Source organism: Malus domestica, chromosome 02, assembly GCF_042453785.1.
Source record: "Malus domestica chromosome 02, GDT2T_hap1".
Lineage (NCBI taxonomy): Eukaryota > Viridiplantae > Streptophyta > Magnoliopsida > Rosales > Rosaceae > Malus > Malus domestica.
The window spans coordinates 36,745,780-36,758,610 of NC_091662.1; the positions used below are offsets into that span (position 1 = coordinate 36,745,780).

Genomic DNA, 12,831 nt, shown 5'->3' on the forward strand with positions numbered 1-12,831 from the left:
TATGAGGTAATGAGAAGATGAAATTATTGAGGTAGCTGATGTGTTTTCCTTCCTCCACAGCCAATGCATCTCTGTCTATAACTGTCGGTGGTAGTGAGAGAAGAGAGTCTAAAAAGCTTGTAGTTGTTCCTCTTGTCTCTTTCGTCCCTCTTAAGTCTTAAGCCATTTCCTTCTCCCACAAATTATATAAATATATACAGCCATACACAGACTGAGACACTTTCTAGAGAGAGAGAGAGAAAGGAGAGAGAGAGAGAGAGCTGTGATTGGCATTGTGGTTTTGTCTGTTCCAGTGGATCAATAAGATCACTCTCTCTCTTGATCTTTGGGATTCAAGCAGTGAACTTTTCATCTGGGGTTTTTCCAATTTGTCTAGTTTCTGAGATCTGCAGGAGAATTGGATCGATTTGGGCTTATATTCAATTGGGTTTTCTGGATTTGAAGAATTGGTGATAAAGATCGGTTCTTTTTTTATTTAAGGTATGTTTTGTGGTTGGATTATAGTTTTGGTCCTTTTCTGTTTTACATTTATTCTTCGGCTTTATGTTCTTCTTACATTAAAAGATAAGGTTTGGAAATGTAGACTGTGCTGTTCTCCACCGGATATCACTAATTACAATCTGTTCGGTTGCTGAGAAAACCGAGGAAGAATCGTATTTTTATTTGCCACAGTTGAATAATAGATTCAGTGATCTATGGTGTAGAAAATGCTTGCTGATAGGTGGTAAAATCTGATTTTTTTTATCTTCCCTCTTAATCCAGATCTTGGGTTTTCGTAGTGGAAAAAAGTTACTGAGCTTTTAGACATGCATCGATCTTGTTGAGATTAAATTAGAATTTTGAACCATTGTTCACATCTGAGCAAAGAAGAAGCTGGCAATGGAATCCGAAGGAGAAACTGCGGTAAGCATCATAAGTATTCTATTGGTTTTGCAATTTTCCCTTTTTTTAATAATAAGTTGGGAGAAAGTAACAGATGTTCCCTTGCTGAGTGAAATTCTTGAGCGGATAGTGTTGCGATATAAGTCCCGAGTGATGAAAGCTTTTGAATGTTCCTGTCAATCTTCACCACAATTTCCTAGCAAACAAATGGGGCATTAGTTCATTCAGGGTATGTTTGGGTGAGGTACTTTCAAATTAAGGGATTTAGGTAAAGTAATGAAGAAATGGATCACAAAAAGTTAGATAGGAGGGATTAGAAAGATTTTGACTAGTTCCTGCGCAGTGACCTTGTCTTTTAATTTTGGGGAGGATGTGGGATTTTGAGTTTTTCAGATTGATATTGTAATTAAGTTTGGTTGTTCACTATCATTATCACGATTAGCACATGCTCCACGAGTCATGTCATTGCAACCATCGTCAATGCATTTTCTAAACTTTGTCTGTATGAATGATTAATTACTTAGGCAAAGCCCATGAAGAGCCTCGGGGGTCAGGTCTGCCAGATCTGTGGGGATAATGTTGGGAAGACTGCGGATGGGGAACCATTCATTGCCTGTGATGTCTGTGCCTTTCCTGTTTGCAGGCCATGCTATGAGTACGAGAGGAAGGATGGAAATCAGTCTTGCCCTCAATGCAAAACCAGATACAAGAGGCACAAAGGTTTGTAAGACCTGTAATTAGTTTAGTTTCATTATTTTCGATATCATGAAATAGTGAAGTTGTTAGCTAATCTTTATAGTTTTAGTTGCTTATACATATTAGAGGTCGCACTTGGTGCGATGGCAAGTGCCTTCGCCCATGAGCGGTAGGTCTCGGGTTCGAGACTTGGGAGCCGCCTCTCCATAAAATGGGGGTAAGGCTAGCCGACATTCACCTCTCCCAGACCCTGCGTAAAGCGGGAGCCTTGTGCACTGGGTACGACCTTTATACATATTGGAATCACAAATATGTCTAAAAAAGCCGCTGTACTTGAATTTTATAAATTGATGGTAATTCTCTTTGGCTAGTTGATGGGAAATAAATTTTCATCACAACTTGATTTTATGCAATGTTGCAAGTCCTTGATTGTTTTTATCAAACATTTTGTGTATGTATTATGTAATCACTTATTATTTTTGGGTGGTTGTTTTCAGGGAGCCCTGCAATTCTTGGTGATAGAGAAGAGGATGCTGTTCCTGATGATGGTACCAGTGACTTCAACTATACTTCAGAAAATCAAAACGAGAAGCAAAAGATTGCTGAACGCATGCTAAGCTGGCATATGACATATGGCCGGGGAGAGGATGTTTCGGCTCCAAATTATGATAAAGAGGTTTCTCACAATCACATCCCTCTACTCACTAGTGGACAAGAGGTAGGCCAACATACATTTGGAAAGCTACTTTCATTCTTTTATAAGGAACTTATTCTGGAATTTAACCTTTGGAAATCGCCAATTTGTAGGTTTCCGGAGAACTGTCTGCCGCTTCACCAGAGCGCCTTTTGATGGCATCTCCTGGAGTTGGTGCTGGAAAGCGTGTGCATCATCATTCTTATGGATCAGATGTTAACCAATCTCGTATGTCTCTCCGCACATCTTGTGTGACATGTTCTTAGTTTCTACATGTGTTCCTGACAACAAGGTCCGTACATTATATTCTTTCTGCAGCTAATATAAGGGTTGTGGATCCTGTGAGGGAGTTTGGTTCTCCCGGGATAGGAAATGTAGCATGGAAAGAGAGAGTGGATGGCTGGAAGATGAAGCAAGAGAAGAATGTCATTCCAATGAGCACTGGCCAAGCTACTTCTGAAAGAGGCGGTGGAGATATTGATGCCAGATCTGATGTGATTGTGGACGACTCTTTACTGTAGGTTCTGCCTTCATTTTCTTTGTTTTGTTAATAGTTTGATTGCCAAAATAGAAAAATTTAAACTTTGCTTTTGTCTTGGTGACTGGAGTTTTACTGCCACGAGACAATTTAAAATCTAATAATAGATGGAGAGACTAGGAAGACCTCCCACTATAACAGTATATTTATAGTGCTCAAGTTCTAATACTCTATTGACACCAGCAATGATCTGCTTGTTAATGACTCATTCTTGTGGGTTGTCTCTTGATTGAACTGCAAAGTTTCATATTATTCTTTGTTGATAGTTTTTAGCAAGGCTGAGAACCTTAAAATTTGCGACTTATTTTGGTTACATAAGCTTTACTGCTATTAGAAAAGTCAAAATCTAACAGTGGAGAGGCTAGGCTGGTATAAGGCAAACCTTTGTTATAGCAGTAGTTGTGAACGTACTGCGTAGTGCTCTGTAGCACAGTTGTTTTCTGTCACTTAAATTTGATGGACATGTTTTTTTTTGTTTGTTTTCAAATTACAGTGTAGGAAGAGTTGATTTTCATGTGGATCCTCTTTCCCGTTTTGCAGGAATGATGAAGCAAGACAGCCTCTCTCCAGAAAGGTCTCGATTCCATCATCTAGAATAAATCCTTACAGAATGGTCATTGTTCTGCGGCTTATTATCCTGTGCATTTTCTTGCACTATCGAATAACAAATCCTGTGCCCAATGCCTATGCTCTGTGGCTGATATCAGTCATTTGTGAGATTTGGTTTGCAATTTCCTGGATTCTCGATCAGTTCCCTAAGTGGCTCCCCGTTAATCGTGAAACATATCTTGACAGACTTTCTTTGAGGTGGGAAAGTTTCTTTGCAAATACTCTCAGTTGTGTCTCAGTGATTATATTCGTTTGCAAACACCAATTAGCAGTGTCATTCAAATGTGTTTGCTCTTGTATTTTGAGTTTAATTCCGATTTCATTTGAGTTGCAGATATGACCGAGAAGGAGAAACATCAAATTTAGCTGCTGTTGACATCTTTGTCAGTACTGTCGATCCGTTGAAGGAGCCTCCTATGGTGACAGCAAATACTGTGCTATCTATTCTTGCAGTTGACTACCCAGTTGACAAGGTTTCTTGCTATGTTTCTGATGATGGAGCCGCAATGTTGACGTTTGAAGCTCTGTCTGAAACTTCAGAATTTGCTAGGAAATGGGTCCCTTTCTGCAAGAAGTATGCTATTGAGCCTCGGGCTCCGGAATGGTACTTTTCACAGAAGATTGATTACTTAAAGGATAAAGTTCAACCATCATTCGTCAAAGAGCGTAGAGCAATGAAGGTAGGCCTTTAGCACACACATCTAAAACACTCTGCCTCATAACAAAAGTGCCCCTCCTTACTGGTACTCTTTCCTTTTTGGTTTCAGAGAGAATATGAAGAATTTAAAGTTCTTGTTAACGGGCTTGTTGCAAAGGCCACAAAAATACCCGAAGAAGGATGGATCATGCAAGATGGTACTCCATGGCCTGGAAATAATACTAGAGACCATCCAGGAATGATTCAGGTGGATATCTTACGTGACAGATCTCTATAATCTATGGGTGATAGTTATTGAAGTTGATACTGACTAGTTGACGCTCGTTTGGAATGCTGAAGCAGAGTTTAAAGTATATGGCCTCATTTTGTACTAAGATCTGTATTTCTTTTTCCACTTTCAGGTTTTCTTAGGTCAAAGTGGTGGGCTCGATACTGATGGTAATGAACTGCCACGTTTAGTGTATGTTTCTCGTGAAAAGCGTCCAGGTTTCCAACATCACAAGAAGGCTGGTGCTATGAATGCACTTGTGAGTATTTTTTATTTTTATGTTCTAAAGTTAGTTTATCACTTTATCTCTTTAGAATTAAGTTTTTTCCTTCCTCTGATGTCAATGAAACTCTCTTGTAGGTTCGAGTATCAGCAGTCCTCACTAATGGACCTTTCTTGTTGAATCTTGATTGTGATCATTACATTAACAACAGTAAGGCCTTGAGGGAAGCTATGTGCTTTCTAATGGATCCTAACCTTGGAAAAAATGTGTGTTATGTTCAGTTTCCACAGAGGTTTGATGGTATTGATAGAAACGATCGATACGCCAATCGTAACACTGTTTTCTTTGATGTAAGTTTTCTATATTCCTTACATTCATCACAGAAAAGAGACTAATTCTGAACTAATGTTGTTTTTGCTTCTGTATAAAATTATTAAACTTATTAAACGGTTACAAGTCTTTCACTGTGGGCTTGCATAGACTGATTAGTGTGCTTATACGTTTACTTCTGGATTTCAGATTAACTTGAGAGGTTTAGACGGTATTCAAGGACCAGTTTATGTGGGTACTGGGTGTGTCTTCAATAGAACAGCTTTATATGGTTATGAACCTCCTGTCAAGCCTAAGCATAAGAAAACTGGAGTTCTATCTTCACTTTGTGGTGGATCACGGAAGAAGGGCTCAAAATCCAGTAAAAAGGGATCGGACAAAAAGAAATCTAAGAATGTCGATCCTACTGTGCCAATTTTCAGTCTAGAGGATATTGAAGAGGGGGTGGAAGGTAATTTTGATTTTTTTTTGAATCGTAAGCTTGTACATATTTCATTTGTAAATAATTGAGGTAGTGTCCACTACATATCACGCCTACTTCCAGTTGGCATAAATAATGTCATTGCAGGAATTTTTTTTTATTGCCCCATTTTTAATTTTAATAGTTGGAACACTCAACATTTTACATACGCACTTACAAAATCAGGTGCTGGATTTGACGATGAGAAGTCATTATTGATGTCACAAATGAGCCTAGAAAAGAGGTTTGGTCAGTCTTCTGTTTTTGTTGCCTCTACACTGATGGAGAATGGCGGTGTTCCTCAATCTGCGACACCAGAAACTCTTCTTAAAGAAGCTATTCATGTTATCAGCTGTGGATATGAAGACAAATCTGATTGGGGAAATGAGGTATGTCATTATTTCCAATGCTTCTGTTTCCTTATGTAGTATCCTTTATTTCCAATGCAATGAGGAAAGAATAGAAAATGTTGCTTAGTATCACCTTTGAAATCCGTTTGTCTAGACAACTACAAAATTAAGCTACCTTAATTTTGTGTGGTTGAAATATGCCGCTGACTGGAGTCTCTTTGAAACTTCAAATTCTCATTGGTTTTCAGGAGTTGTCATTGGTTTAATTTGGACTCGATGTCCTACCTTTACTTTCTGTTTCCTGTTGTCATTTTTGTTCACTCTTAAGAGAATGATTATATGTCTCCCACAGATTGGATGGATCTATGGTTCCGTCACAGAAGATATTCTTACAGGATTCAAGATGCATGCCCGTGGGTGGAGGTCTATATACTGCATGCCAAAGCTCCCAGCCTTTAAAGGGTCTGCTCCTATTAATCTTTCAGATCGTCTGAACCAAGTGCTTCGATGGGCTTTGGGATCCGTGGAAATTCTTCTTAGTCGGCATTGTCCTATCTGGTATGGTTACAGTGGGAGGCTAAAATGGTTGGAGAGATTTGCGTATGTGAACACTACCATTTACCCAATCACTTCCATACCTCTTCTCATGTACTGTACACTGCCGGCTGTCTGTCTTCTTACCAACAAATTCATCATTCCACAGGTTTGTTATTTCACCATAATTGCCCTCTATGCATACTCCGTCTCTCTTTTGTTTTTTTACTCCGTCTCTCTTTTGTTTTTTTGGTTCTTTTGGCCCTTCTTTATAGAGCACTGTTTCTCTGTGATTGTTTTACCCACAAAACCTTCTGTTTTAACTGATTCACCATAATAAATATAACTTTCCCGAAAACCATGACAAGCATTCAGTAATTGGGCATGCCCTTTGATCCATGAGAGATACGATATGGTCTGTACATTGATGCACCTTGAAATATATAATTTTTCCCTAAGTTCATGCCAATTTGTGTATAATTTAAAATTTTGTTAGAAGATTTATGTAAGATTTCACTAAATTTGTTGGCCCATTCTGGTTGCAGATTAGCAATCTTGCGAGTATATGGTTTATCTCCCTCTTTCTTTCTATCTTTGCAACTGGTATTCTAGAGATGAGGTGGAGTGGTGTTGGAATCGATGAATGGTGGAGAAATGAACAGTTTTGGGTTATTGGTGGTGTTTCTGCCCATCTGTTTGCCGTTGTCCAAGGTCTTCTCAAAGTACTGGCTGGTATTGACACCAACTTCACTGTCACCTCCAAGGCATCAGACGAAGACGGGGACTTTAATGAACTCTACATGTTTAAATGGACGACACTTCTGATCCCGCCAACAACTCTCCTCATCATAAACTTGGTTGGGGTTGTAGCAGGTATATCGTATGCTGTCAATAGCGGTTACCAATCATGGGGTCCCCTCTTTGGTAAGCTCTTCTTTGCCTTTTGGGTGATTGTCCATTTGTATCCCTTCCTCAAAGGTCTCATGGGACGTCAGAACCGTACGCCCACCATTGTCATTGTGTGGTCGATTCTCCTTGCTTCAATTTTCTCTTTGTTGTGGGTGAGGGTTGATCCCTTCACCACAAGAGTCACCGGACCAAATATTGATGAGTGTGGAATCAACTGCTAGACAGAAAGACGACAATGTTACTGTCCGAAAATTCACATTCAAATTTATTTGGTTCGTTTGCCCAACTTAAGCTCGAGAGGTGGGAGTTTCTTATATTTTGATTTGATATTTGTTTCTGTCAACTGGTTTGTCCATTTGAAGCTTACACTGTTTGTAGATGGTAGGAGGTGAAAGAAGAATATATTTTGTTGTAATGTAAAAGGGGTGAATTGCATGTGATATTTGAACATAACTAGCCAACTTATTTATGAGAGATCTAAAACTTCCATGGAAATCTTCAATCGCATTCTGACTCTACTTCAGTTACTTGAATATTTTTGCTCACCACTCACAAATCAAATGGTTACTATGGTTGTCACGCTATGATTATCATTAGATGATCTGAGTTTAAACTTCGAGATTTGTGTGGAAGATAAATTAATAATTACTCTAATCTAATGACAATGTACGGTAGAAGGGTAGTGAATATTATCACCACTTAAAATGTCAGCAGAAGTGTTGGAATAGAATGCAAGTTGTTTCATGTTTTTATAAAGACTTAACTAAGGACATTATATCTTTAAATCATATTAGCTTATTATCTCATATAGCTAGTGATTATACAATTAACATCTAATTAGATAGATTCAATTATTAACGTGACCTGCATACATTACTTGCCACGATAAATAATACATCACTGTGATTTAAAGATGTGATCAGTTTAGTAATTTTCTTTTTATACAGTGTCATCAATAATGTGCTCGGACAAATTTGCATCTCCCTCCCTAATTCCTGTTATAGTATATATTCAATGGTCCATGATTGTAACACTTGTCACAATCTTGGTGTATTGGTTAGTGTGGAAATTTCCAGGAGGCGGGCCCGTACTGCCACGTGATTGGGTGGGTCCCCGTTGGCCCCGCGTGATTGTCCACGTAGGCCAAAGATGCCCGTGTTTGGGTGGGTCCCCATTGGCCCCGCGTGATTGGGTGAGTCCCGACATGGCCCCACGTGGTTGCCGATGTGTGGAAATTCACGTGTGACCCCATAAGTGGGGTCTCACGTGCGGGGGAGTGTTGGAACCCCGAGTCCCACATCGGACAGAGGGAGAAGAGAAGAGTGCTTTAAATAGAAATACCCCTCTCTAACTAACATCGAGGCCTTTTGTGATAAAACCCCACACCTGAGGATTGTGCAGGTGGTTAAGTGGGGACAGTATCGGTGTTGTTAGAGTGGGCCCTCGGCCCGTCGACCTGAAAATTTCCACATGGTATCAGAGCCAGGAGGCGGGCCCGTACTACCACGTGATTGGGTGGGTCCCCGTTGGCCCCGCGATACCATGTGGAAATTTTCAGGTCGACGGGCCGATGGCCCACTCTAACAACACCGATACTGTCCCCACTTAACCACATGCACAATCCTCAGGTGTGGGGTTTTATCACAAAAGGCCTCGATGTTAGTTAGAGAGGGGTATTTCTATTTAAAGCACTCTTCTCTTCTCCCTCTGTCCGATGTGGGACTAGGGGTTCCAACAGTTAGTTAGTGATTAGCTTTGTAACTGCCTATATAAGGCAAGGTTGTTGTATTACTTAGTAAGAAAGAAATAATACTTTCCAAAAAACTTTCTTCTCTCCTATCTCCTTCCTCTCTCTAGTTCTTGCATACTATAGAAATATTACAGAAAGATATACAGTTCAATTCATGAAGATTAACATGGTATCACTTGCCATTATTGCTGACGTGTGATCTTCGATCCTTCTTGCTTTCGCTTCTTCCTCCTTCATCTTCGGTATCCTTGGATTCTCTGATTGGACTCTATCTTCTTCTTTTTCTAGGGTTTGGTTGTCGATCGTTCATTTTGATCGATTTCTGGTTCGATTCATTGTGTGCGATCTCTGCATGTTACGTGTTTGTGAAAATTTCTGATTGAAATTGGGGTTGTGCTTCAAAAATCTGCAATCTTGAGTGAAAGATGGTGACTGCATCTCAGCTACAGCTGCTTCAATCTTCGGTTACGACTCTTATTTCGTTGATCTCGACCTTCGTTAATGTCAAGCTTGATGACTCCAACTATCTTAATTGGCATTTTCAGATGCAACTCTTGCTGGAATGCAATGGTATTATGGGATTTGTGGATGGCTCGAACCCTTGTCCATCTCAATATCTCTCACAAACTGGTGAATCTGGTATTAATCCATATGACTCATCTACTTCTACTGAGAATGATGCTTTTGTGATTTGGAGAATGCATGATAGGGCTATAATGCAATTGATTACTGTGACTCTATCACATGTGGCTATGTCATGTGCTATTGGGAGTCAAAGTTCGAGAGATCTTTGGAATTGTTTAAAGGAGCAATTTTCCACTATATCTAAAACAAGTATCTTTCAGATGAAGTCTAACTTGCAGACAATTAAAAAGGGGTCTGATTCCATTTCTGTTTATCTGCAAAGAATTAAAGAAGTTAGGGATTATTTGTCTTCTGTTGGAGTGTTCTTTCAGGATGAGGATATTGTAATACTAGCTCTTAATGGCTTGCCCGCTGAATACAATACTTTTCGATGTGTCATCTGAGGTTGTGAAAGTGTCATTTCCCTGAAAGACTTTAGGGCACAGTTACTTGTTGAAGAAGTCATTGTTGAGAATCATTTGAATGCATCCTTTATGACTACTATGGTTGCTAATTCTAATTCTAAAAATGCACCATCCTCATCACAGTCGTTTGGCAATACTCATGGTCAATCCCAATTTGCCTCTGGAGGTTACAAAGCTTACAATGGGAATAAAAATAAGGGCAAAGGCAAGTATCAGAGACATAGATTCTTTAATCCCAGACCTATGTACTCGAATCAGGCGCATGTTTTATCTCATCCTGCACCAGGAATTCTTGGTCACTCTCCCATATCTTTAGTAGGGTCTTCATCTACACCTATGTTTCCTACATGTCAGTTATGTAATAGTGGTGGTCACACTGCTCCATTTTGTGGTGCAAAGCATCAAGACAGGCAAGGCTATCAAATCTGTGGGAAAACAAATCATGTGACTTGGTTTTGTATCTACAATGATAAAGGACCTAACTACATTGGCCCTCTTAGCTCACCACAATCATATAGGTTCCAATCTGCACCTTCAAACTTTCGCATGCCACCTCCTCCACCTCAGTATTCATATCAAGGGTTCCCACAGTGACACACACATCAATTACAACAATCTCCAATGCATGCTATGCACAATGTGTTAAATTCTACATCTCAAACTGCAACTCCATCAGCACCTCCACAAGTTTGGTTGACTAATTCTGGAGCAACCAATCATATGACTGCTGACATGAGCAACTTATCTTTGGCATCACCCTATCCTACCAGTGAGACCATACAAACTGCCAATGGTGAAGGTTTACAAGTCTTTCATATTGGGAATTCTATCATTCATACTCCAGCAAAACCAATCAAATTAAATTCTGTGTTATATGTTCCTCAGTTAACACAAAATTTATTGTCAGTACATAGGATTTGCCTTGATAATAATTGTTGGCTTATCTTTGATGCATTTTGTTATTGGATTTAGGATAAGGCCACATGGAGGATTCTCTACAAAGGGCTGTGTAGTAATGGACTATATCCTATTCATTCACTTACCTATACCAATTCTGGTACTTCACAAAGTCAACCATCTGCAAAAGCTTTTCTGGGACAACTTGTTCAATCTCAGATTTGGCATCATAGGTTAGGTCATCCAACCAACAATGTCGTTTCTCTTATGTTAAATAAAGCCAATGTACCTAGTACCCCTTCTAAATCATTTGTGTTGTGCCACCATTGCCTTGAAGGCAAACTTAGCAAACTACCATTTCCAACTCATGTCCATAAGTCTGTTATGCCATTTGAAATTGTGCACAATGACCTATGGGGTCCTGCACCTTGTGTTTCTGTTGATGGTTACAAATACTATGTAATCTTCATTGATGAATATAGCAGACACTGTTGGATTTTTCCATTGATAAACAAGTTTGATCTGTACTCTACCTTTCTTGCATTCTATTCCTTTGTACTTAATCAGTTATCTACTACAATTAAGATTTTACGAAGTGATGGAGGGGGAGAGTACATAAGTCATAGGCTTCAATCTTTTCTTTTGAACAAAGGTATTGTTCATCATAAGTCATGTCCATACACACCAGAACAAAATGGGTTAGCTGAACGCAAACATAGGCATATTATAGAAACCACTGTGACGTTATTGCAAACTGCTAAATTGCCACCTCAATTTTGGTCCGATGCTTGTCAAACTGCTACCTATCTTAAATAGAATGCCAACTGTTGTTCTTAAAAACAGGTCACCATTCGAACTTTTGTTTGGCAGAGCTCCATTAATATCACATCTTCGAATATTTGGTTGTGCCTGTTTCTTTTTGTTAAAACCATTCAACAACACCAAGCTTCAACCCAAAACCATCAAATGTGTTTTTTCTAGGATATGCTTCTCAGTATAAGGGGTATATGTGTTTTGATGTGCCTAAGAAAATGATATACATTTCTAGGCATGCTATTTTTTATGAACAACAGTTTCCATATGCAGACTTATTGATACAATCCATCATTACTAAACCTACTGCATCAGTTCTCACTCCATCTTCTCTTCCCATAGCAGTGGTTAATACAAACAATTTCATTGTGTCTCCATCACCAATATCTTATAATATACCAGCATCAATACCTCCTTAATTTAATATACCAGATATTCATCCAAATCCTTCACGTAATCCTTAGTCCATTACTAGTGCACCTGAATTCTCATCTCAGCTCATTGTGGTACTTGATTCAAATACTATAATATGTACTAAGAACACCGAGTTTCATCCTGATACTATGTAACATGTTTTGAATATTCCTCCAATCAATTTGTATCCAATGCAAACCCGAAGCAAAAATGACATTATTAAGAAGGCTTGACTAGCATCTATTCAAGATTCTGAGGGGATTGATTTGTCAACAATTGAACCAAGCTTTTACAAGTCAGCTCTCAAAAGTCCTATATGGTTCAAGGCCATGCAAGAAGAACTGGATGCTCTCAAAGCTCAGGGTACTTGGACTTTGGTTTCTTTGCCATCTACTAAAAATCTTGTTGGCTGCAAATGGATCTTCAAAATCAAAAGACACTCTGATGGATCTATTGCTCGACATAAAGTTCGTTTGGTAGCTAATGGGTTTAGTTAAGAGAACCTGGTTTGGATTATGGTGAGACATTTAGCCCTGTGGTTAAACCTACAACTGTGAGGTTAGTACTTGCTCTTGCTGCAAATTTTGGTTGGGATCTTAGACAATTGGATGTCAAAAATGCGTTCTTGCATGGAGTTTTAGAAGAAGAAGTTCATATAGCTCAATCACCTGGATTTCAGGATCCCATTTATTGATGCACAAAACCGGAGGTCTTGGGACAACGTAAATCTGACCGCGAATCTGTAAGAAATGTAAAT

At 39.2% G+C, this 12,831-nt stretch overlaps 1 protein-coding gene across 1 annotated transcript; it reads left to right on the forward strand.

Annotated features, from left to right (window-relative positions):
- The first annotated feature begins 13 nt into the window (after nucleotides 1–13).
- Nucleotides 14–7,646, forward strand: LOC114822435 (cellulose synthase A catalytic subunit 3 [UDP-forming]-like). The gene is made up of 15 exons (XM_070817941.1): nucleotides 14–480; nucleotides 763–903; nucleotides 1,407–1,602; nucleotides 2,076–2,296; nucleotides 2,386–2,500; nucleotides 2,591–2,789; nucleotides 3,351–3,617; nucleotides 3,754–4,099; nucleotides 4,187–4,324; nucleotides 4,479–4,604; nucleotides 4,706–4,918; nucleotides 5,088–5,349; nucleotides 5,545–5,747; nucleotides 6,061–6,411; nucleotides 6,788–7,646. The coding sequence occupies exons 2-15, from the start codon at nucleotides 880–882 to the stop codon at nucleotides 7,370–7,372; spliced, it is 3,246 nt and encodes a 1,081-aa protein (XP_070674042.1). The 5' UTR covers nucleotides 14–480; nucleotides 763–879; the 3' UTR covers nucleotides 7,373–7,646.
- The last annotated feature ends 5,185 nt before the right edge of the window (nucleotides 7,647–12,831 follow it).